A 27,433-nucleotide genomic window follows, 5' to 3' on the forward strand; every position below is an offset into this window, starting at 1 on the left:
TCGTGGCCCCATGGGATGCAATACACCATAATATAAGAGCATCAGAGCTATCCCAGCCACAAAGCTAAGAAAGACACAACACAGTGCTGGCACGGCATAGGAGTCAGTGGTCTCAGGGTTTCTGTAAAAATACCAAAGGAACGTCAAGGCAGCATTCTCTGTCAAGACTACCGTGTAATATGCAAACATTCGATATCGAGTCCGCCCTTCCTTGACGTTAAACCAGCAGAAAATGTACACAATCCCTACCACCATGTTGAAGAGGATCTCCTCCCACTTGGACATGCAGAAGTCTGTCCCACCATGGATGATCCAGAAGGCCATGGCACACCAGTGAACCACGACAAAGATCCCAAAGTAGAGCTGGAAGATGGAAGCAAAGAGGGCAAAGGAGATAACTCTGGATGAGATGGTGAAGAGCCGCCAGAAGAGATGGATGAGGGCCCCTCGGTAGCTCATGCTCTTCTTGTCATCCCTGGAGTCCCGGAGAAGCTTGTGATAGGAGGCTAGCACCCAAGCCAGGGACATCAGGGAGGTCACAGAGGAGACACCTGCCAGAAAAAAAGACACAAACCCACACAGTCAAACCATGACCACTAACCAAGGAACCATACCTGACCAGCCATCTGAGGAGAGGCCCAAATATAGACAAGATCGCCAAAAAGAGAGAGAAAAGAAACAGAAATATCAAGAATCAAATAATGAGCTTATCCCTGTTTTTATCCTAAGTGGATAAATATTTTTGGTTGCTATTTTGTATTATTTAATATATGTGATGGAAGTCTCTTAGTTGACATCTGAAGTATTGAATAGTCAGTCTGTTACCAGAGATTAGGGTATCTTGCCTCTAAAAAAATAAGTAAAAGCAGCAGCAAGAATCACAGTAATAGCAGATGACTTCACTTTAGAGATGGGTCTGGAGGAGGAAAAGCTGAGAATTCAGAACAGAGATCTAAAGGAGATGTTGTACAAGTGGCTGCTGTAGGTAGAGGCAAGTTAGGGCCATAGCTGGCACCTCTGTAGAAAAAGAATGATATCCATTCTCTTTGGTCCTAATTAAATGCAAAGCCATTACACAGAGCCTCTGGCTCATGACTTATGTTCCATGGTATTGGTGATCACTGGCTTTGTCCTGGCCATCACTAGTAGACGAACTTCAACTCTCAGGGCTAGAAAAGGCCATCCCTGCCTATCTGTGGCAGACGATAGATAACGTCGGCCAATCCCCTTTCCCGTGACCACCCAGTTGAGCGCTCATTTTGCCCTATCAGAATAAAGCCAGAGCTAGCATCGTAATTTTTAGCCATAGTGGGTCAGGACAGGTCCATGGAGTAGATAAAATTTATCATCAAAAACTGTTTTCTGAACTGCTGTTAATCTGGCCTCCAGTCTGTGGACCACACTAACTGTATCCTTGCTGAGGTTCTAAGGAACTTCCACTGGACATATTGTCTCCTTGCTAGTCTTACCTAATCTCTGTGATTTTGTTAGTGGATCATCCTTCCGATGCAGATCACAACTATTACTTAGCTATTACTCAGGTTACCCTGAATGGTTGTAGCTGAAAATTTCACCATATGGTTGGCCTGTCCAAACTTAACTAGGCTGGTTCTTGCAAAACAGATAGGTGTCCAGGTCCATACTGCTCCGGTATTTTCTCAGACCCTGGCTTTTGAGGCACTCTATAAAACGTCCTTCTATATAACCAGTACTATGTGAGTATTTAATAATTAGTATATTAGATATAAAATATATAATATATTAATAATAATTAATTATGTATAATAATTATTGAGAATATTGTTTATATATTTTATATAATATAATGAGTGCTATTTAATTAGACAAAGATATAACATCATTCCTCTTCTACACAGGTGCTGGCAATGGGTCTGGCTTGCCTCTACTTCCAGCAGCCACTTAGACATTTCCTTTAGACCCTAAAGGTTCTGTTCTGAAGTCTCAGCTTTTCCTTCTCTAGATTCATCTCTAAAGAGAAGTTATTTGCTCCTTTAGGTCAGTTATTATGCAAAAGAAACTCAGCTCTGCAACCTTGCTCCTCAGATCATTTCTGCTTGGCATTTCACTTTTCCTAGGAGAGATCTGCAACTGAGTCAAATGAAACATGGGAAAACATGTCTCTTTGCCCCTAATTAAATGCAAGGTCACAGAGTACCTGTTTACACAGAAGGCTATGGCTCCTGACTTATGTTCCATGATATTAGTGATTACATTAGTGATGAGTGATCATGTGATACACTTTCTGAAAACCTACAGCTCGGTCCAAATTTGCTCCAGTAGTGGTGGTGAAGTGGATAGAGTACTGGGCCTAAAGTCAGGAAGATCCGAGTTCAAATCTGACCTCAAACACTTACTGTGTGATGCTGGGTAAGTCACTTAATCTCTGTCTGCTTCAGGTTCCTCAACTGCAAAATGGAGAGAATAAGAGCACCTACCTCCCAGGGTGGTCATGAGGATCAAAGGAGATAATCACTGTAAAGCACTTAGCACAGTGCCCGGCACCTGGTAGATACATAGTAAATGCTTGTTTCCTTCCTTCCTCCTCTAATGTGATCATATATATTTGAAGGAGCACTGTTTGAAATGTTAATTGTGTTAGATACAGTAATTTATTCTAGACCAATGGATACATGCAGTGTGAATTCATTATTCTCATTAATGGGGACCTGGCTATAATTTTGTGTTTCAGCCAATTGAGTTGTTACACCACTCTTCTTCCAAGCAAGAGTCATCAGTCATCTGGTGCCAACCCCTGCTATGGATAGTTCAGTACTTAAAGAATCTGGGAGTACTTCAACCCCTGCTATGGATAGTTCAGTACTTAAAGAATCTGGGAGTACTTCCTCCACTGACCCAGATTGTGACTGGACTGTTACAAGATCTAGTGTTGCAGTGATTGAGCAATGCAGCTAACCTAGTGATGACAATCCCATTTCTTTCTACTTTTCATCTCAAGCACCATCTTCTATTTGTGACTTTTCTTAATCAACCCCCCACCCCACCCCAGATGCTGGTTATTTACTCCCTCAAAACTGCCTTGTAGCCATTTCCAGATTGTGGGTTCTTAACTGTTTGGGCAATCATCAATCCCTTTGGCAGTTGATCTAGTGAAGCCTAGGGACCCCTTCTCAAAATAATGATTTTAAACATGTAAAATAAAATACAAAGGATTTCAAAGTAAAATATATTGAAATAGTTATCAAATGTTAAAAAAAAAACTCAGTGGATTCATGGACCTCAAATAAAGACCAACTGTTCCACATATACATGGTGTCTTCTGTAAGAATGAAATTTGGGAGATGCCATCTTTAAGTATATATATGTATTTTTTATGGACACGTGGAAATTATCAAACTACATTTCCCGTGGTCCAACGGGTTTCTGGTTCCGGTTCTTTGGGTGTGGGAACGCCTACGTCTCCACGCAGAGAACAGTTTAAATCTCCTGGGTTAGAGGGGAGTGGCTCTCTTGGCCAGCAGACTCAGGAGGAGATGGGAGGTAACAATAATGGCTCGGGCGGCAGTTTTGAATTCTTACAAGTGTTCTGTGGTCTCAGGAGATGCTTCTGCTCCCAGTTCGAGAGGGCAACTGCCCCAACAAGAAGTTCACTAACTTACTTAAAGAGATAGTGTCTTTCATCACTTCCTGTGGTCCACCTCTAATTCAAATGGACAAATGGCAGTTTCTATGCCTAGGATGGGCAGATTTTTGACTATGAATGGGCTCGAGCTAATTCCATTTACACACTTCCTTGATGGAATACAAGCAGATGCTGAATGCACACTTTTTGATTTATTGGCTTCTCTGAACTTAGCTAGGCTGGTCCTCATACAACAGACATTAGCATAGTGTCTGGCATATTATAAGGGCTTGATAAGTGTTTGTTTATAAACTACAAAATCTCTACTTGGCATTCAAAGCTCTTGATAACTTAGTCCTCTCTACCATTTCCAGTTTTTAGACCTTCATCCCAGACACATACTCTCCAATTCAGTGATGCTAGCCTCCTTGCTATTTCTCCATTATAAGACATGCCGTCTCTTAGCTGTGGGAATTTTCTCTGGCTACCCCTCAACATCTCTGCCTAGCTTCCCTAGCCTCTTTCCTTCAAGCACGAACTAAAATTTCATCTTCTACAGCAGTGATTCCCAAAGTGGGCGCTACCACCCCCTGGTGGGTGCTGCAGCGATCCAGGGGGGGTGGTGATGGCCACAGGTGCATTTATCTTTCCTATTAATTGCTATTAAAATTTAAAAAAATTAATTTCCAGGGGGCTAAGTAATATTTTTTCTGGAAGGGGGGCAGTAGGCCAAAAAAGTTTGGGAACCACTGGTCTATAGGAAGCTTTTTCCAATCCCTCTTAATTCTAGTGCCTTCTCTCAATTATTTCCTATTTTCCCCATATTTAACTTGTTTGTATCTGGGTTTTTTTGTTGTTGTCTTCCTCAATAGATGGTGAAATCCTTAGGGGCACAAATTGTTCTTTGTCTCTTTCTTTATCCCTGCACTTAACACAAAGCCTGGCACATAATAGTGGATTAATAGATGTTTATCTATTGATTGATGACTATTTCTAGTTAAGTCATTATTTCATCTGAAGGGATACAACATTGGATTCATTTATAGTCAAATGTAAATTATATATATTGCTAAACTATACATACATTTTTATTGTTATTACTCATTCTTTTGAATTATACATGCCATAGTTTCCCCATATCAGTATGGATAAATAAGAATTTACTGTAAATACTTTTTTTTGATGATGATGAGATGGAAGTGACACCAATAAAACTGATGACAATAATGTTAGATAAAAGGGTTTAAAATCAAACTTCATGGATTCAATTAAGTCATGGTTATCTGTATAGCAGCAGGGCTAAATTTAAGCTGAGAAGGCCAAATCCAATTCTGTTTTTCCTTTGACAAAGAAATAATACTTGGCCTGACAGTGCCCTAGTATATTTTGCCATTTGTAAGACAGGTCACAGATGCATATAACACCTTAGAAATGTTGTAAGGTATCAATTCACAATAATATTAATAACTGAAAATTTAAATAATTCTTTAAAGCTTTCAAATACATTTTAACTTATCTCATTCTAATCTTCACAACTTGCCAACCCAGAAAACACATCAGAAATAGAAATGTCAAAGAATATAACTTTATTTGTTTGATTAATGAGGGTCTGGCAAGCTAAGAAGAAACAAGGTGACTTCTCCAGTTTTGTGCAGCCAGTTGAGGCCAAATTTTGAATTCTTAGCTGCATTTATCCACCAGATGTCACTAAAGAACTCGAGACTGTTAGAGCAGGAAAAGTCCTTAGAGATCTGTTTATCTAAACCCTTCATTTTCTAGGTGAGGAAGCTAAGGGAATTAACTTCCTCACAGCTAATTGGTGATCCTTGGCTCAGTAATTTTTTCTTCTTTTTTTCATCCCTTTCCTTTCCTTTCCATTCTCTCTCACTTTATAGGAAGCCCACTGGATAGTGCCCAATCTCCGGGGATATTTGTCATCAAGGATAAAAGCCTTGTAGGCTGAGTTTTCATCCTTCTTTGCCTAGTACCAAAGGCACTTTTGTATGTATGTGTATGCCAAGTTATGTCAGAGTTTATGAAGTGGCATGTATTGGGTCTGATTTAAAATCTGATTTACAAAGAGAATTTTTAAAAATATTGCTTTGTAAAAACACAGTCTACTCTAGGTCAAGGGAAGCTAAGATGCCTATCCTAGCACATTGCCTTGCACATGGGAGGTATTTATTAACAAATGACTGGCTGACAACCACAGAACTTGTTGTTGGTGGGGATTCGGAACAAATCTGGCATTATCTAGAGATCAGGTGACTTTCCAATAAACCATAATTTTTATTTCATTTATTTATTTTTAAGCCTGTACCTTCCATCTTGGAATCAATACTGTGTATTGGTTCTAAGGCAGAAAAGTAGTAATGACTAGGCAATGGGGGTTAAGTGACTTGCCCAGGGTCCCACAGCTGTGAAGTGTCTGAGGTCAGATTTGAACCCAGGACCTCCTGTCTCTAGGCCTGGCTCTCAATTCACTGAGCTACTCAGTTGCCCCTTTTTTATTTTATTTTATTTTAAACTAAGTATTGATTCTAAGGTAGAAGAGTGTTAAGGACTAAGCAACTGGACTTAAGTGACTTGCCCAAGGATCTGAGGTAAGATTTGAACTCAAATCCTCCCTAATCCAGGTCTAGTGCTCTCTCCACTATGCATCCTAGCTGCCCCTACACCATATTACTTTTAAAGTGTTATTCTGTTAAAGACAAATGAAGACATTTGTCTTCTCCTGCATTCCAATGGCCCCTTAAGGGTTACTACCTTTGGTCCAAACTAAAAGGACTCACCTTATTTACCTCTTTAGCTTTCTTGACTTATAGCATTAAAATGCAGATCTGCTTACCAGATCTCTCTCCTTGATGTTTTCAGTGCTTAGAAATTTGCCAGGCTAACAGAGTGCTATCTACTGAGAAATCTATTTCTTTCATCTTAGACTTATGTAAAGCTAGAGAAGTTGGTGACTTTTTATTGAGACATCATTTCCATGGGAGTTATGAAAGCAATGATGCACTTTTCCAATTACTTTCCCAAAAGGAACCAGTGATATCTTAATCACCAAATCTGAAGGCATTTTCTTAAATCTTGCCTTTTCTATCTCTGTAACATCTCTCCTACATGTCCCCTTCTCATTACTCACACAGCAACCATTCTAATTCAGGCCCTCATCACCTCTCACCAGGACTGGTGCAATGACTTCCTAATTGGTCTCCTTGTCTTAAGTCTCTTCCCACTCTAATGTGTCCTCCATACATAGCTTTCAAAGTGATTTCCTTATGTGCAGATCTGACCATATCACTTCCCTCCTCAGGAAACTCTAGGAGTTCCCTATTGCTTCTGAGATGAAAAAAAAATCATCTGTTAGTTCTGGAAGCCCTTCACAGCATAGCCCTTTCTGTACTCTACCAGCTCAGTCAAACTATTCTCTATGCTGTTCTTCACACATCATATTCCATCTCTACTCTCTGCATCATTGTCCCGTATCTGGAATACAGTTTCTCCTTACTTTTGTTTCTTAGACCACCTTACTGCCTTCAGGTTTCAGATCAATCACCATCTTCTCCATGAAACAATCTCTTTGCCGATCTCCAACCTCACATTTCCGACTGCCCTTAGGTCATTTCGAACTTGATGTCCAGTAGACCTCTTAAACTCCACGTGCTCAACACAGAACTTACTATCTTGCTATCTTTCCCTTTAAATCCTACTGTCCTCCTAACCTCCCAATTGGTGTAGAGAGCAACACCATTTTCCTAGTTCCTCAGGCTCACAACCTACCAGTTGTTCTGGATTCCTCACTATCTCTCACTTCTATCCCCATATCTATTGCTTGTTGATTTCCTCTTTCCAACATTTCTCGACTATGCCTCCTCTTCACTGCCACTGCCATCATTATAGCGTAGGTCCCCATCACCTTGTACTTCGATTACTTCAATAACCTACTGATAGGTCTACAGGGTATTTGGGGAAGACTAGCACCTCTGGTGTGATGACTTGCTGAGCTTTTTTCGGGTCTGCCTTCCTCCTTTGATATCCTGTCATCTGGCTCTCACCTATGGCTCCAAGAAGCTGTAAAATACACAGTAGCCACACTTTGGTAAACTCTCTAGGCCGTTTTTGATTAAAACTTAATTGTTAAGAGCTACTAACAGACTCGTGACTTGAGAGTTAATTTTATAGACAGGCAACGCAACAATTTTTAAAAATTAATATGTTTAATATTTTACTTTCATTATTACATGGGGATAAAGTAAAAAGAGGGAAATGTAGGAAGGAGACAGAAAATATCACCTAACTAAAATACCCTAAGCTGAATCAAGAAGCTGAAATCCAAAGCCCACCAAGCTGATTAAGCTGGCAAAGCCCTCCAGCTCACCACAGGCACAAAGCTCCTGCTCAAGTCCCTGTTCTAGAGAGTTAAAAAAAAAAATGGGAATAAGGGATTAGTGCGGAGTAAGATGTAAGAAGACTGGAAAGTTAGGAGGGAGCTATATTATGAAAAGTTTTGAAAATTGTTTTAGTGGCTAAATGGAAAATGGATTAGAATGTGGAGAGACTTGAGACAGGTAGACTCAGCAGTTGTTTGTTTGTTTGTTGTCTTTCCTATTCAAAGAGGACCAAAATGATGGGTTGAATCCCTTATTCATTGCTATAAATAATTAACATCTGTACACACTCATTCCACCAACTGATTATTTATCATGGAGAATTTCTTGGCTGAATTAAGAAAAAAGACTCCTAATAGACAGTGAGATTTTTCCTGGAAAGAATTAATGCCAAAACTTCTTAGGTTTAAATGACAACTTAGAGTAGTGGAGAGAGGTTTTTTTACTTACAGTCAGAAAAGCCCAGGCTCAAAGACCCACTTCAAGTTGTTGTGAAGTTCAAATTAAATTATGTTTATGTATAAGCTATATCAAATTGCTTGCCTTCTCAAGGAGAGGGAAGAGTAGGGAGAGAGAGAAAGAAAGAATTTGGAAGTCAAAAAATTTTAAAACAGATATTAAAATTTTTTACATATAATTGAAAGCAAAGTAAATGTTTAAAAATTTTAAATAAAAATAAAATAAAATTATGTATAATAAAATCTCTTCAGACTTAAAATTTTACATAAATGTCAATTACATACTGGAAATAAAATGTAGAGTGTGAAATTAACTCCTTGATTTGTGCTTTCATTGCTTGTATGCTTATATACATTATCAGTTTACTTGTTTATTTGCAAATACCTCAGAGACTGGGACTATAAAGACATAGCTTTAGTCTTCTTTTCTGGGAAAGGAACAGATTGAAAGTGCAATGGTTATACAGTTAGGTTATACCGACTGGTGCTATTAATATTGCAAGAAAAATGACATCCAGAAACACAATTATAAAGAAGAGAATGAACAGCTTTTAATCTTTACTTAATCTATAAGAAGAAATTGCCTTAACCTGCCTTGATAAAGATTTAGGTGTGGCTTAGGAAATGTTTATCTGATGTAGAGTTATTAAGAAAGCTTGTAGAAATTCTTTTCAATGAGAATCTAAGCCAAAAATAAGCCAATCACGAAATTTGTTTATTCGTTAACTTAAAACCAAACAGGCCTTTTTCTCCCTCTAAAGGGATGAGAAGGGTGCATGAAGCTCAAGAGCCTAAGAAAAGAGAATTAGTGATAATTAACTTTTTAAAGTCCAAAGAGAATAACACCTGATTGCTATTTTTGTATTATTGATAATAGTAAGATATGGAAATGTGACTCCATACTTGAGGTTGGGAGTCTGTGGTTGTCAGTGTATAGTAGCATCTAGATCAGTGATGGGCAAACTATGGCCCGCAGGCCAGATGCTGCCCCCTGAAATGTTCTATTGGGCCTTGTGGACATTATTCCTAATCTGCCAAATACAATGAGTAGGATACAGTACAATGAAACTTTGAAAGAGTTGCCTTAGAAACAGACTGACAGATGAGCACTTCCTTTCCTTTGGCCCCCTCTTTAAAAAGTTTGCCCATCACTGGTCTAGATGATTTTATGGTTAAGGTCACTGCTTGGGGCTGGGAAATATGTGTATTATGAACCAAAGGAATACTGATGGGCTCAGCCATTTCTTTGGAGTACTTGCAAGGTTGGGCTAGACTACTATCTGTATATACCTTGCTAGGAAATGGAAGGTAATAGAACATCCCAGAATTCAATTCTAACCTTAAACTTTATTAGGATGATTATTACTTTTCTCCCTCCCCCCAGGATAAAACTTTTCCTTCTGTCTTTTAAGTAAGCACATAAAATTCTGTGAGGGAGTAGAAATATAATAGTGTTCTCTCTATGGCTTGTCCTAGTAGGTGCAAGGTAGGCTCTAAGTACCTACATCTGGAAGGCTTTTTGGGAAGGCTAAAAAGGGTCTTCAGTGCTAGACTAACAAATAATCTAAGGGTCTGATTATATCAGCAAGGAGTTTGAAGCTACAGTACTTACCATATAGCATTGCCTAAATACTGTTATATCCTTATAAAACTGAAAAAATTACCTGTCGAGGTTAAGGATTCCATTTTCTTTTCTCATTAAAGTTATTCTTTAAAAAAAAAATAAAAGGAAAATTCAAGAGTTTCTCAGGAAAACGAGGTCCCATAATAAGTATTCAGCAGTTGACACAAAGTTACCCAGAACTGGGCTCTGAGACCCATTACTCGGCACTTGGGAAGTCCTTGAAATCTTCCCTGCTGGAGATCTTTAACATTCCTGTTATCTCTGCCTCTGGGTTGGATTAGGAAGAATTTACAATTGGCTTTTTCTGACCAACTTGCTTAGTGGGGTTGAGGGTGGTCAGAGGGAAATGATTTCCTTAAAGAAGCTGGGGAACTAGCTAGGCAGTTACTAGGGCTGAACAGCATGCTTTTCTGGTTTGAAAAAGAAATTGGGAGTCCTGACCTCAATCCATTTTTAACTCTAGAAGATAGAGAAGTAAATATTTGGTCAAGATAAGGAAGGGAGATTTCCAAGAAGCCAAGGAACCAAATATGGATCTCTAAAATATTATTTCCTATGTTTATCATTAACCACTTACTTGGCACCTTAATTGGATATCCTATAGATGTCCCTTAGGTATCTTGGAGCCAAAATGTCCAAAACAGAACTCAATATCTTTCCTCTAAAGTCAGTCTTTCTCCAAATTTCTCCTGTTTCTGTTGAGGATCCCCCCAAGTTCCCAAGTTCCCAAGATCTACATCCTTGGAGCCATCCTGGACTTTTCAGTCTTCTTCACCTCTCAAGTCCAGTCAGTTGCCAATTTTTATCTATTCTACTTCTACGACATCTCATACCTGACCATCTCCCCTCCACCCACTTGGCAATCCCCCTAGTTTGGGCCATCCTTTAACAGTGACTTGGACTACTGCAAAAGACTTCAAATTACTCCCCCCAACTTCCTGTCTTGTATTTTTCTTTTTTACTTTCCTTCTCTTTCTTTCTCTTTTTTGAGACTAGTTCTCCCTATATTGCTTTGGCAGTAAGCACAATGGTCACTCACAGGCCTGATCCCACTACTGATTGACACCGATGTTTTAAACTGCTCTGTTTTCCCAGCCTGGGTTAATTCACCCCTCCTTTGAAAGCCTGGTGGCCCTCTACTACCAGGGGCTCCTCATATTGGTGTTGGTCTTAGACATCTGATTGGCTTTAGCCCTACTACATCTCAGAACTCCTAAATTCCAGGGAGCTGCTAGCCTCAACCTCCCCCAGTGGCAGGAATGACAGGCATGGGCCACCTCCCCTTCCAAACCATCATCAAAGAGCTTCCAAACTGATATTAACCTTCATTGCCTAGCTCTTATCGATCTTCTGTCTTAGAACCAATACACAATATTGATTCTAATGTATAAAGCAAGAGTTTTTTTAAAAAAGAAGGAATTATGTATATTGATGGTATTAAAAGATAAAATAGGTTGATATTATACAATACAATACATAAACATGCACTTCTGAGTTTCTAAATTTTTTCTGCAGCTTCCACAAAACTCCCCCCAAATTTCCATTTAATTTCTTATGTTGACTTGCTATGTGGAAACCACTGTGGGGAAAAGTTGCTAAGTGGAAGGGATACATATTACACACACACACACACACACACACCTTTTTTGTGACCATGTTGTATCCCTTCAATGGACTATAATCTCCTTGAGGGCAAAAACATTTTTTTGTCTTCACAGTATTTTATATTTAGAAGATGAAATAAATGCTTCTTGAATTTAGCTGACTTGAATTTGTATTACTGACAGGTAGCATATGGTGTTTACAAAATATTACTATTTGCTTGCTATCAAAACACAAAACCTTGAAAGCTAAAATAAAGTGAATCTGGCTTCTAAATTTTGTGACCTGGCTCCTAGATCCAAGAGCAAACTTATTCAGCCCTGAGGGGAAGTGTTGTCTAGACTTCAGTACTCAAATATAGGCTCTGTGACTTTTTAAAAGAAAGATCACTTTTTTTTTCCTCTTTGTTTTCAAGACTAATTGAATTCTGTTCAATGGTTAGGTGGGCATTCATTCATTTCCTTTCTGCTCATTGCTTTGACTACTCATGTGGGCAGCATCTCAGTAATGGTGATTAGGGAGTAAACAGTAATTGACTGAAGCATCCTTTCTCAGTCACCACAATGAATGTTGCTGTATTTGACATCCATAGTCTTTATAGAAGATTGGCATTCTGGCCTTCCTCTAAGCATGTGCTCATTTCTACAAGGTATATGTTTCTGAATGTCCACTGTAGGCAGAGCAAGGCATGAAGCTATGGCCAATATTTGAATTTTGTTTATTAAATCAACAACTGGATTGGTGCAATCTACTGGGCAGTAGTTATTTGCTTAGGCAATATGGAATGCTCAAGGGCAGAGATCCCATATTAGTGCCTGTTTTTCTACCTGGACACAGACACAGTGGGAAATTCAGTTATCTAGTGTAACTAAAAGGTAGCTAGAGGATTGTCATAAACCATGCCAGAAAACCAGTGTCATTATTTTATTTTTAAATTTTTTGTGTTTTTTTTTAATACCTTCTGTCTTAGAATAATACTATATATTAGGGCATTAAGTGACTTGCCCAGAGCTAGGATGAGTCTGAGTCACATTTGAACCCAGGACCTCCTGTCTCCAGGTCTAGCACTCTATCCCCTAAATCACCTCTTTTTGCACATCACTGTCATTACTTTATAGTCTCATTCATCCCTTATTTATTCACTATGGCTGGTGCATATCCATATGTTCCTACACATTTGTTGATAGACTGGTTAAAAGCAATTTTAAACATTCATTTAAAAATAATTTTTGAGTTCCAAATTCTTTCCTTCCCACTCTCCCTGTTTCTCTCCCTCCTCCCTGTCTCCTTCTCCCTGAGTTGGAAAGCAATCTGATATAGATTTTACATGTGCATTCACTTAAATGTATTCTTATTGTTTCATTATTCTGTAACCCAGCTAGTGGCAACCCTTTCTGGTCCATCACTAGGTCAATACCCATTGATTTTCCAACTTGGCAGGTACTGAAAGAGTTTATGTTCCACTGGCCTTTTCAGGGTCACCTCAATAATAAAATGAAGTACCAGGATATTGGTTGATGATAATCTAGTCAATGTCTGCTCTTCCCCATCCCTCTACACATACATGAACATACACACACATATACACACACTCACAGATGCTGGGAAAATAGGGTCTATCCTAGGATATCCCTAAAAGCTTAGATCTTTCCCAAGTTAGAACTGACAGGTCCAATTGAGTCTAGCACCCTTGTGATATCCATCTGGAAGAACCTCAGGACAGATAGGCTTTAATTCATAAATAATAAAAATAATAATGATGATGATAGCTAACATTTATATAGTGCTTATTCTGTGTGTGTGTGTGTGTATGAGGCATTATATCTAAGCACTTTGCAATTATTATCTCATTTGATCTTCACAACAACCCTGGGAGATAGAGGATATTATTATTCCCATTTTACAGTTGAGGAAACTGAGGGAATCAGTGTGACTTGCCCAGGGTTACACAGCTAATAATAATAGCTAATATTTATAGTGCTTAATATATGGCCAGGTACTGTGCTAAGCACTTTATAATTATTATCTCATTTGATCTTCTAAACAACCCTGGAAGATAATAATAATGATAATAATAATAATAATAATAATAGCTAATATTTATATAGCACCTATTATACGCCAGGGACTATGCTAAGCACTTTACAGTTATTGTCTCATTTGATCTTCATAATAACCATGGCAGGCAGATGCTATTATTATCCCCCTTTTACAAGTGAGGACACTGAGGCTAACAGAGGCTGTGACTTGCCCATGGTCACATAGCTAGTAGTCTGAAGTCACATTAGAACTCAAGTCTTTCTGATTGCAGGTCCAGCACTCTGTCCACTGTACCACCTAGTTGCCTGTAAGTTGAACATATCCAGTATGTATTATGTTGGGTTGTTGGGTTTCATAACCATCAGTGGACAATAACCTATTGATCACGAGCCATTCTTAACATCTCTGTCCTTCAACTGGCACAATTATTCACATACACACACAGAGAACCTATGGAAATGTAACTCAATGACAAATGGCTATTATATGGATTGAGAGAAAACAGTTACCAACAATAGCATAACTAGGGCAAATTGGCAAGAGAAGTGCCTTAGGGTATACTCAAGATGGAGCAGCCTAGAGCATGTTCCATGTTCTGGAAACCTCCCCTGCCGTGCTCTAGCTCCTGAGCCTCTTCATTTCATACAGATATTCCAGAAGCCATAATTAACTTTGGATCCGAAGAGGGGAGGAGAAAAGATGGCAAGGACTAGACAGTACAGGGCAGGATTTAGTTTTAGAGCAAGAATATGTGAATGGAATGGCAGCGAGCATTATTAGCTGGTCCCTTCTTACTAAACTGAAAACCTGATTTTAATTCTCCTTTTTTTTTTTTGAAGAATAAAACTGAAGTCATAGAATTCAACAAATGAATCTAGTAGGATTAACTTCTTTTTACTGAGTGACACAATCGAGAATCTCAGATGACTGTGCCCACCATGATGTTATTGCTATAGTATTTTAGTGGGTCTATGATCTTATAGGAGTGGATATTCCCTCCCTCAAAAGTGCAGAATGAAACTTAATTTGCATGACTGTTGACTATATCTTTCTGTAAGTCTACCACAGGAAAACTCTTTGAGTCACTGAAGGACTTTACCTAGTTTTATTAATACTTCCCCCCCCCCCCTTTTTAAAACCCTTACTTTCATCTTAGAATCACTACTGTGTACTGGTTCCAAGGCATAAGAATGATAAGGGATAGGCAATTGGGGTTAAGTGACTTGTCCAGGGTCTCATAGCTAGGAAGTGTTTGAGGCCAGATTTAAATCCAGGATTTCCTGTCTCTAGGTCTGGCTCTCAATCCACCAAGCCAGCTAGCTGCCCCCATCTTTTAAAACTTAGTAGTCACCAATGCAAAAATTGGAATGAGCATTAGATTGTGAGTTCCTTGAGGGCAGAGACCGTTTTTGCCTTTCTTATAATACCCAGCACTCACCACAGTTCCTAGGACACAGTAAGTATTTAACAAATGTTTGTTGATGTTTTAACTCGATTTGTATTTGCTAACTTTTTGCTTGTTCCACATGATGTAGTTCATCACAAAAAGACCTCCAGTTTCTCCTCCACACAAAGCAAAAAAGCTACATTGTCCTTTCTCTGTCATGGAGAATACCTAAGACTTTAAAGTCTTATCTAAGGTCAAAACAAAAGTGAGATTGTCATGGCCAAGAACCAAACCTAAGCCTCCTACTTTGGTTCTCTGACCACTAGTTAACAGTGTCTGAAGGGCATCCAAGCATTTGTGGTCTGCCAAAACTTATTATCAAACTCAAGATCAAACTAGAAACTGTTAATAGCTTCATGTTCAGACTGTGACAAATGGCTGGCAATGACCTTCACGGCTTTTTTTTTGGCTGTGCAATAATAAAGCTGAGGCTGTTGCAGTTGGACTACTGAGCAGTCAGTTTAAATATCTTCATGACAGGCTAATCTTATTTCCATTTTTGACAGGGTTACTAGACTAAGAGATCAGAAAAATGATCCAGGTGTAGTTTACCTAGATTTTGGCAAAAGGTTCCATAAAGTTTATCATGTTATTCTCTGGTAAAAAGGATAAGATGTAAGCCAGCTGACAGTACAATAGATGAATTCTGAATTGGCTGAATGATCGAATGCAAAGAGTAGTCATTGACACTTTGACATCAACTAGGAAGAAACTTTCCAGTGGAGTATCCCCAGAGAATTATGTTTGGTCTTGTCTTAGTTAACATTCTTATTAATAATTTGGATAAAGATATAATGACACAGTTATCAGATTTACAGATGACTCAAAGTTAAGAGGGAAAGCTAAAACATCCTGGATAACAGTGTGGATCACCCAAGATGTAATCATACGATGCCTTCTACAAACAACCACATTTATAGGAAACCTTTCTTCAAGCTGGACTTTATACTGCACCTCCTTCATGGCAAGTGTGAACACCTTTGGCAGGCAGTTTTGTGCCTGGCTTGACAATAATCAGAGGGTTATCAAACCAGTTTGACCCAAGTCCCCTGGAGTGCACATTCAATGGCAAGGTACCAGCATCTGGATACCATGTCTGTCTAGTGTGCTAATCATCATGACATAATATCAATTAGCAGGAACAGGATAATTAGCAAATTGGAGCCTCAAAGGTCCCTGGAAATACCATTTTTGATCATCTTTAGCCTGATCCATATCTGAGCAGATTCCATTTTAGTTACATTATATGTATTATAATAGCCAAAATTGTATCTGGAGAAAGTTTCTGTCCTCTCTAAAGTTCTATTGTGAAGCTTCATTGTGATATAGAGGTGACTCTGAGTTCTTGAAGGATAACTACTAAGCTGAAAAGGTTTAGTGAAGGTCCTGTGATGGACTTTGTGTCTATATGTTGAAGATTAGTTTGGTTGAGTTGGGAGAGGCTCATTGCTGTAAAGCTGGACACCAGATGATGAATTTTCTGGCCACTGTAATTCCTAGAGAACGTTTCCAAGGCATGAAGAGATTGTGAAATGTATCTGCAGAAAGAATAGCTACAAAATGAAACGATGGCTTTTTTGGAGTTGGGTCCAACCTAATTATGAACAGCAATCTATCAGCTGACTATGGTCCACACTTGGCTATTCCTTTTCTTACCCATTCATCTTCCTCTTGGCCTGTCCATATACTTTTCCATTCCCAATACTTCATCTCACCCCAGTAACAAGTCCTTTACATCTGGATGAGTCTTCCTTCATTCCTCATCAGTAAACTTTCCCTCGACCTGTACCCTCTCCTCCGGCCCCCTCTCCCTTTTCATTCCCTTAACTCTCCATTTCCATTTTTTCAAAGCCCTGTCTCCTCGGAATCTATTTTTGATGAACCTGATCTTTTATCTAGACTTGATTGCCTCTTAATTTTTGCCTTCCCCTTCACTCTAACAAAACCAGTAAGAGACCAATCATGAGAATAATAGCTCACATTTCTGTTGCACTCTGTGGTGTGCTCTTTCCTCATAACAACCCTGTTGTGAGAAAGATAATATAATTGTTAATATCCTATTTTATAGATGAGGAAGCAGAATCAGGGAGGTAAAGGGATATGCTCCCAAATTACGTTGCCTTGTTTCCAATGTGCTGCCCTCTACTTTCTGTTAGGAGACTCAACACTACTCTGTCTTCTTCATTGCAACTGCAATAGATGGCCATAGAAATCAGTACTTTACTAGCTAAGGAGAACTGACCGCCCCATCCCCTTTCCCCAACCCCATCTCCATATGCTGAGGTAAGCCAGACATACTTTTTCTTTATGTAGAGTGCTAGGCTTGGAGTCAAGAAAACCAAGATTCAAATCTTACCTTTAATATTTACTAGCTATGTGGCCACAGACAAATACTTTAGTCTCTTTGAGCCTCATTTTCTTCACTATTAAATAGGGTTATTTACAACTTGCCTTACAGGATTGCTAGAAGGCTTAAATAGGATAATGGATGTAATTTTATTTTATTTATTTATTTTTTAGAAACCCTTATCTTCCGTCTTGGAGTCAATACCGTGTATTGGCTCCAAGGCAGAAGAGTGGTAAGGGTGAGCAATGGGAGTTAGGTGACTTGCCCAGAGTCACACAGCTGGGAAGTGTCTGAGGCCAGATTTGAACCTAGGACCTCCCATCTCTAGGCCTGGCTCTCAATCCACTGAGCCACCCAGCTCCCCAATGGATGTAATTTTAAAATGATATAGAAATATTAGCAATTGGGCCACATAATACAATTCCTGGAGTCACAGAACCTGAGTTCAAATACCATTTTTTCCATTTACAAACTGTGTGACTTTGGATAAGGCACCATACCTCTCTAGGCCTCAACTTCTCTACCTGTAAAATGAGGGGGTTAGACTACATGACCTCTGAGACCCCCTTCTAGCTCTAAAGCTTTGATATTATTACGACTTCTACAACTATACCACTAGTACTGTGCTATTACTACACTTTAATTACTAATGTCCTATTTTCATCAATCTAGAGGCACTGAGATTACTACTGCTGCTGCTGCTACTATTACTACTACTACTACTACTTCCCTGGAATAAAATTTACATTGCTCAACTCATTCTCATTTCACCTCTTTGAAGTGGGTTTATATGTGTTAGAGGAGGGGGAAAAGGGGGGGAAAGAATGGTGGGAGAATGGCTGTTTCAATTTTGTTGATAGAAAAACTAAGGCTTTGAAAAAAATACATGACTTTCTCCAAGCATAGCAAGAGGATGGAAGGTTTAGAAGTGGAATTCTGAGTGACCTCTATCACAGCATCTCTTTAGTTTTTATGGTTTCAATTCTATAAAGTTTGATTCAAGTCCCCTGGAGGGCACATTCAATGGCAAGGTACCAAAAACAGGGTGGATAATAAATGGCACACTTGGTCAGACCAACAATCTTTCCAATCTAGGACCTATCTGGCACAAAAGGGCATATAGGAGAATAGTCATTTCAACAACTGAGAAATCTCGAGTAGAATTTTGATTTATTTCCTTTGTGTAGAATGGAGTAGCAGAGATGGTAGTGGTGGTGGTAGTAAAAAATGTTTTGAGGGACAAGATGTTGGGGTACAGGTAGGCCAGTGGCAGCATAAGTTGTATTTCAGCTCAAATCCTACCTTTTGTAAGAGACCTTTCCTAGTCCACCTACTTCCTAAAGTTTCCTTTCATCTACTCTATGTGTATATTATATGTACCTATTTATATTCATGTTACCCTCCTTCCCATTCAAGTGCAAGCTCAATGAGGGCAGGGACCATTTACAACTTTCTTTGTGTCCCCAGAATTTTGTATAGTGTCTGGCATATAACCAGTGTTTAATCAGTGCTCATTGATTGACTGATTGGTTGATGGGTCCAAAGTAGGCTGGCAGGAGTTTAGTTGTCTTTCATTCCAATATTCAGAACCTGTTTTGTGGAGATGCAGGTGGCTTGGATTTTTTTGTTTATAAAGCATTTTATATACAAGATTTCATTTGATCCCCACAATTACTCCGGTAGTTACGTGGGCATTATTAGCTCCATTTTATAATTGAGATTCAGTGAGGTTAACTGTGCTACCTGTGCTCATAGGCTCTTAGCTCTTCAAGGGAGCTTTAAAGATCATCTCACTTAAAGCTCTTCTTTTAAAAAGAAGACTCCTGACCTTTGAAAACAGCAAATCCTACTTATCATTGATAGGTAACACCATTGGGATTTGAACTCAAGTCTTCTGACTTTAAATCAATGCTTTTTTCTCACTTTACCCTTCTGGCTTGTAAGTAGAAGAACAAAGACTCGAATTGATATCTTGTCCAACTCTTCATGACCTCATTTGGAGTTTTCTTGGTAAAGATATTATAGTGGTTTACAATTTCCTTCTCTAGCTAATTTTATAGATAAGGAAACTGAGGCAAAAAGGGTGCAGTGTCTTGCCCAGGGTCACATAGCTAGAAAGCATCTAAGGCCAGATTTAAACTCTAGGGGAGAAATCTTCCTGTTTCAAAACCCAGTACTCTATCCACTGCACCACCTAGCTGCCCTTACTACCAAACTACCTATAATCAAAACCAAGGTGGAAGCACATACAGCCTGTTGCCTTCAGCCCTTGACCGCAGGGATTGGTGCATCCTTAAACATGAGTTTGAGTCCTGGCTCCAGCCCTTAATAGTTCTTTAGCCATGGGCAAGAAAGTCACAACTTCTTTGACCTTCAGTTTTCTCATCTGTTAAATGGAGTTACTAATACTTTTGCAACCTATTTGAAAGAATTGCGAGGCAAGTGCTTTGTAAACCAGAAAGCATTGTATGAAAGTGAAATTATTATTATCCTCTTTATTTGTGTGAGCTATTTTTATGACTCGTTAGCAGGGGGTGGGATGAGAAGAAAAGTCAGTTCTGTACTCCAAGCCACTGTATAGCTGGAGATTTCCTTGGGAAACCTCCATGTCTGCTTTTAGCATTTAGAAGGAAGCAAGTAGCCTCATTCTACATTCTACGCATGCATGTATGCGTGGACACACTTTACTGACTGCTGAAACAAATACAAACTCCAGATGAAAGACACCACCTAAATACAAGCCATATTATGATATAAAACAGACTCCTCTCCTATGTAGACTCTCGTAGAATGCTCTCTAGATATCACTGAACAGCTGTTTTGATAGCTTAGTTAAATCTACCTTATCCACTGCCACCCCAGTTAACAATACGGGCACTCCTGTTTCCTCAGTGTATGCTATAACTTAGAAAACAAACAAAATGGGAACACAGATGTATCCAACAGCTTGGAATTGAAGCCATCAACCAAGAACTGCTTCAAGCAGATCTCCCAGTGGACTCTGCTGACACTGAGGGGAAAGCCTGCAGTGTTTAAATAGCTCACTTAACTGCACACCAGCTCCTGAGAAAATAATCGAACAACATTTTCTCTTCCTAATCTTATCCAAGGTTGCTTCTTTGGACCTTCACTCAACCTGAACCTTCTGACTTAGATGGATAGTGGTATGTCCATACAAGTTGACCAGGATGGTAAGAGAATGAGGCATCATGAATGAATGAATGAATGAATGAATGAATGAATGAATGAACAAATGAATAAATGAATGAATGTAAAGCATTTATTAAGCACTTACTATATACTAAGTACTGGAGATACAAATATTATGCTATGTAAGGATCACCTGAAGGAACTAGGGATGTTCAGTCTGGAGAAGAGAAGACTAGGAAGCACATAATAGCTGTCTTCAAATATCTGAAGATACATGGAAGGTATGCTTGATTCTTCTTTTTTGTTTGTTTTTTTAACCCTTAACTTCTATCTTAATATCAGTTCTACAACAGAAGAACAGCAAGGGCTAGACAATTAGGGTTATGTGACTTGCCCAGGGTCACATAGCTAGGAAGTATCTGACGCTAGATTTCAACCCAGGTGTCCTGATTCCAGGTCTAGTCCTCTATCCAATGTGCTACCTGGCTGCCTTCTGCTTGGTTCCAGAGGATAGAAAGCAGGAATAATGAACAGAAGTTAGAGAAAGACAGATTTTTGGCTTATTATAAACAAAACCTTCCTTACAAATGTTATTGTTCAAGCATATGTCAGTTCTATTTGACTCTTCATGACTCCATTTGGGGTTTTCTCAACAAAGATACTGTAATGATTTGCCATTTTCTTCTCCAGTTCAATTTACAGATGGGGAAACTGAGGCAATCAGGGTGAAATAACTTGCACAGGGTCACATGGCTAATAAGTGTCTGAGGCCAGATTTGAACTCTCAAAGATGAGTCTTCCTGACTCCAGGTCCAGAATTCTAACCGCTGTGCCATCTACCTGCCCCTTCTAACAAATAGAGCTCCTTAAAAATGGAATGAGTTGCCTAGGGAAATAGTAGGTTCCTCCTCATCAAGGCTGCATGACCAGTTATTAGGTTATGTCATAGAGAGGTCATTTTGTTTAGGTACAGGTTAGATTAAATGGCCTCTGAGTTCCCTTCCAAGTTGGTGGTTCTGTGAAAAGATCTGTCTCTTGCTTCCAAGGAGCTCAAAAGTCAAAATAACATGTTGATTTTACTATTCCAAATCTGGCCTTGGATGAAAGCTGGATCATGCAAGATCTGCCTGACCTTTTCCTTTCCTTCCTAGAGACTGTTGTAACCTCTGAAATATCAGAAGTTGGACACATCTTCACAGCTAGCTGAACTGAGCCAATTTTTAAAGATCTTTGAATAAATTATAGCCAGTCAGCTGAAGTCTCTAATACTTCAGGAATACTTGGCTTTAGGCCTGGTCTCAGGAAAAACTGTAAAGTAGGCAAGGATTTATCTTTGGCCCCTCAATCAATCTGTAAGCATTTATTAATTGCCTCCCAAGTCCCATATTTGGCAGGTAGGTGGTGCAATGGATAGAGTGCTGGGCTGGTCAGGAAAACTCATTTTCATGAGTTCAAACCTCAACTCAGACACTTACTAGCTATGTGGCCGTGCCAAGTCACTTCACCCTTTTTGCCTCAATTTCCTCATCAGTAAAATGATCTGGAGAAGGAAATGGCAAATCACTCCAGTATTTTTGCTGAGAAAAACCCAAATGGGGTCATGAATAGTCAGATATGGCTGAAAACAGCTGAATAGCAAGAAGTCCCATATTCTGTGTATATCTTGTCTGCTCTCGCCCAACTCAGGTGTATATCCTTTTCCTTATCCCTTAGACAATGACATCACACACAATCCTCCTTTTTATTCCCCTATCAAAGTCTGCTCCTAGTAAAAGAACTGATAAAATTAATCATTCACACTAATGTATAAATGACTGATAAGCCTTAGTATATTACCAGATATTTGCATTTTAAGAGAAAAACAAAGATGAGCCAAATAGACCTCTGGTAGATGTCCACAGACAGGGAAAGTCTGCTTTTGAAATTAAACCATGAAGGAGGCTATCGACTGTGCTTTTAGATTAGATAAAAACTACTAGAACTTCAAGATTCTATGAAATAGAAAAAAAATTATGTTATTTAAATTACAACTTGAAAAATCACTTCTACTGCTGAATTAACAACTCAACCTTAGTGGGATGCTGAATTTTAAAAGTCTTGTCCTTCTCACCCTTCCTACCCTCCAAAATGATTTCTTAACATTCATAGGAGGTTGGTAGGGTCATTATTATCCCCATTTTACTAAGGGGAAAAATAACACTTGATGAGGTCAAATTACTTCCCCAACATTAAATATTAAGTTAATATCAGAGCCAGATCTCCAGACTACTAGTTTACTACTCTTTCCACAGAATGCTGCAATGGAAAGAATGCTGGATTTGAAGTCAGAAGACCTGGGTTCAAATCCAGATGCTGTCACTTATTACCTCTGTGACCTTGAAAATTCACTTATCCATGAATTCTTAGTAGAGTTAGGACCAAAATCCAATTCTCCTGATTCCCAGAATAGTGCTCAAGCATCTGAACTATCATGCTTCTTGTCAATGTGCCTGAAGAGGATGAAGTAATAATCAAAGGTAAGGATAATCAAATTTGTATGAGAATCAGGCTCTGCCATTTTCTACTGGATTGATCTTATACAAGTCATTTAACCTCTTGTTACCCCATCTTAGCCTATATGGGTTCTGAGGTCCCGTCCAGCTCTACCACTAGGATCCTCTAGGATTACAAAAGTTTGGTTTCTCCACAGATGCTCCCTTTAACTATTGCAAAGTATTAATCACATAATATTGACTATTAAACATGTCTTTATATGACATACCTCCATATTCAATTGTAGGCTCCATGAGGGTAGCCATTAAATCTTATGCAATTTTCTCAAATCACCCAACACAGTAGTTTATGTAGATATTTAACAAATGTTTATTAGATTCTTGAATTAAAGAATGTGAAAGTTGTAGACCACAGAAAATTTTTGGTAATAAAAGGGACCTCAGAAATAATCTACCTATTAATTTTACAGAGGAAACAGCTAAGATTCAGAAAAGGAATTCACTTACCCAAGTCCACTAGCTTTTAGAAGAATGTAACTTTCTGATATTTTGCTCATGCTACTAAATTACAGGAAAAAAATTTAAGATATGAATTTTCCCTTAACGTAACATAAGGAGGGGAGGGGAGGGGAGAGAGAGAAAGAGAGAGAGAGAGAGAGAGAGAGAGAGAGAGAGAGAGAGAGAGAGAGAAAGAAAGAGAGAGAGAGAGAGAGAGAAAGAGAGAGAGAGAGAATAAGTTATCTCCTCCTCCAAACAAAACGAAAGTTCACTATTTTACTAAAAACTTATCCTGTTTTATGGTTACACTATGTAACACAATCCTCCCTTTCACCCCCCATGAAATGATTCTTAAAGACTTCAATGAATTTATTTTATTTTTAAACTTGTCCCTCTGTCTTAGAATCGATGCTAAGTATTGATTCCAAGGCAAAAGAGTGGTAAGAGCTAGGGATTTAGGGTTAAATGACTTGTCCAGAGTTACACAGCTAGGAAGCATCTGAGGCCAAATTTGAATTTAGGATGTCTCCTTTCCAGGCCTCGGACTCTATCCACTGTGCTTTCTAACTGCCCCCTTGGGAAAGTCTTAAATCACACCCCTTTGTCACTAGACTAAGACAACACAAGACCATTTTTATTTATTCAGGAACTGAAAAATACAATCTGGGGATTACTTAGATTCTTGATATTTCATCCTGTTCAGGGAAGGTCAGCATGGCCCAAGGTGAAGGAAGGACAAGCATTTCCTGAAGAGAGGAGTAAAGTCCAGACTAGGAACTAGGTAAACCAAAAGGCCAGGTCTAGTAGAACTATAGTTTTATCCGTGTGCTGAAATCTATGAGACTAAGAGAAGACACCAATGACTTGACAGAAGTCCAGGTATGTAACAGTGTGGGTAGATTGCTGTCCTCAGATTTAGCAAAATCTGGGTTCAAGTCATGTATCTGATACATATTGGCTGTGTGACACTTGAGAAATCGAATATTTCTTGTGGTATAAATTGTAGAGAAGGCTCCAATCTGTATTGATAGAGGGAGTTCTTCAACAAAAGTTTCCTGAACTGATGAAATGGAAGGAAGGAAGGGAAGAAGGGAGGAAAAAAAAGAAGGAAGGAAGGAAATAATTTTAAAAGTCAAGATACAGGGTGTGTAATAGGAAATGACTATTATCATTCTTCTGACAGCTTGATTCCCCAAACCTTCAATCTTTTATGGCAGATCACTATGTTCTAAACTCCTCCCCTGTATTGCCATTCTGGTATGGTCCTGTTTTAGGACTGCTGTGTCACCTCTTAATTTTGTTTTGCCTGTAAGGGGGAGATTAGAAACTATTTCTTCCCCCAGGAAATTGGGATCAGTTTCCCAGACCTAGAAGCTATGTCTTGGTGCAACGGGTTTGGTAGAAAATATTAATGAATTCTAATTATGAATGTGGTGTACCACGTCCCTGTCTTTTTCTTATGCTTCCAATCCTGAACAATTTATTCCTTATGGATAAATCTATAATCTAGGCATTCCTTTTCTTTGCTAAGGCAAATCCCTCTCCATGCACAAGTGATCCTATTCTATCCCATGAACAGCAGATTGCTCCCTCTATCACCCTCATTCTCTCACTTATCTTCAATCTCTCTGTCTACTGATTGCTTTCCTATTGCCTACAAATATACCTATGTCTCTCCCACCAAAATAGAACAAAACAAAACAAAACCTCAAATCTTCACTTGATCCCTCTATCTCTGCTACCTGTCTTTTTATAACTCTTCTCCTTTTTCTGTTTAAACTCAAGAAAATGGTCTACAACCAATGCCTCTACTTTCTATCTTGTTACTCCCTTCTTTTAACTCTCAGATACATGGCTTCTAACCTGTCTTTCAACTGAAACTGCACTCTCCAAAGTTTCCTCTCTCAATTGCCAGATCTTATAGCCTTTTCTCAGTCCTCATCCTTCTTGACTTCTCTGTAGCCTATGACACTATCAATCACCTCCCTCTTCTTGAAATTATTCTCTTGTTTTTCAGGACACTGCTCTCTCCTGGCTTTCTTCCTACTTGTCTGACCACTTCTTTAAAGTTTCCTTTGCTAAATTTTCAACCAAGTCACACCCACACACCAAGGCTCTGTCCTAGGCCCTCTTTTCTCTTCCCTCTATACTGTCAAATCCTGTCATTTCTATTGTTTGTTTTGAATTCAGGGAGGTGCTATTTGAAAGTGTCTAGCAGACTTCCTATGGACACGTGGGGGCTATGAGACTACATTTCCCATGATTCCAATGGGTTTCTGGTTTCTGGTTTTGGGGCGTGGGGACGTCTGACGTCCCCACGCATAGGGAAGCTTAAATTCGGAGGAGGGCCTAGAGAAAGTCTCTTGGTTACCTGGATGGGCTGGCTGGTGTATGAGAGAGTCAGGATGGGCACTGGTGGTAAATTTAAAAGATAGTCAAGCGTGGTCATATATATTTCACCAACAAGGCCATGGCTATTAAAACATTAATTTCTCTTATATTATATGTCTTTATCATTTTTAATCGTAACACTGTTTCTTTGTAAAATCTCTTAGATGTGCCCCCTTCTCCTCTGACACTATCACCATCCTGGTGAAACTTTCCATTTTCCATCAGCTTGGCTTTAACCCCATGGAACATCATTTTCTCTCCCATGGACACTGTGGTGGCTCTCACTCTTAACTCCCACTTTCTAGTTTCCTTTGTGTGTTGTCTCCCTCCATTAGATTGTAAGCTCTTAGAAGGAGAAAATTGTGTTTTCTTACTTGTACCCCCTGTACTTAGCACAGTGTCTGGCACAAAGTAGTCCTTAATTAATGTTTATTGAATTTTAATTTTGAATTTGGAGCAGGTCCTTATTTCCTTGCACCTGGATTATTGCAAAAGCCTGCTGGTTGGTCAGTCTGTCTCTAGGTCTTTCCCTTTTCCAGCCTATCTTTCACTCAGCTGCCAAATTTATGTTCCTAATATTCAAAGTTGACCATGTCACCCCCTTCCCCCTTCCAAAAAGAACTTTCCATAGCCTGCCCCACCACACATTTCTGATCTCTTTATATATTAACTTTCCCTCCCATCCCCATCCAGGATATAATTATTGGATGAGCCAAGACAAGAATACAAGTCTCTTGATTCCCAGTCCAGTTCTCTTTAAAATCTGCTAGTTTCTAGAGAAGAAAATTAAAAGCAGGCTAATATTTAAATTATAGCAGCTAAGTGGCACAGTGGATAGAGCACTGGGCTTGGAACCATGAAGATTCATTTTCATGAGTTCAAATCTAGCCTCAGATACCTACTCATTACATGATCCTGAGCAAGTCATTTCACCTTGTTTGCCTCAGTTTCTTTATATATAGAAGGAGCTGGACAAGGAAATGGCAAACCACTCCAGTATCTTTGCCAAGAAAACCTCAAATGGGGTTCTTAAAAGTCAGACACAACTGAGCCAACAGAACAAGAACAAAAACAAATATTTAAATAATTCATCTAGCAGGAGATCTAATCCATTCAGGAGGCAAGGGAAACTTTCAACTGAAGAAAACAGTGTCACTCCAGTCTGCTCAAGGCAAAAGTCATATCTTGCTCATGGACAACCATATCTCTAATTAAAATTTCAGGCTTGGAGAGAACTTCATGATCTATTTGAAGAGACAATGAATCAGGTTTTAGGACCTCAATCCTAACCTACTAGGTGTGCTAAACTGAAGAACACTTGAATAATTTGGCTTAATTTAGAGTGAGGAGATTGGAATGTGGATCCAGGGAAGGGAAGATGAGAGAAAAAAAAAA

The 27,433-nt window shown here is 39.0% G+C and overlaps 1 protein-coding gene across 1 annotated transcript in view; it reads right to left on the bottom strand.

Moving 5' to 3' along the window:
* XKR6 (XK related 6) overlaps window positions 1-27,433 on the bottom strand; it is a 395,566-nt gene that overhangs the window by 511 nt on the left and 367,622 nt on the right. Inside the window, exon 3 of the mRNA XM_044663475.1 lies at window positions 1-551. This exon is cut by the window's left edge and continues 511 nt beyond it. Coding sequence (XP_044519410.1) covers window positions 1-551 — 551 coding nt within the window. The remainder of the gene's footprint in view (window positions 552-27,433) is intronic.

The sequence above is a fragment of the Gracilinanus agilis genome, chromosome 2, assembly GCF_016433145.1.
Source record: "Gracilinanus agilis isolate LMUSP501 chromosome 2, AgileGrace, whole genome shotgun sequence".
Classification (NCBI taxonomy): Eukaryota; Metazoa; Chordata; class Mammalia; order Didelphimorphia; family Didelphidae; genus Gracilinanus; species Gracilinanus agilis.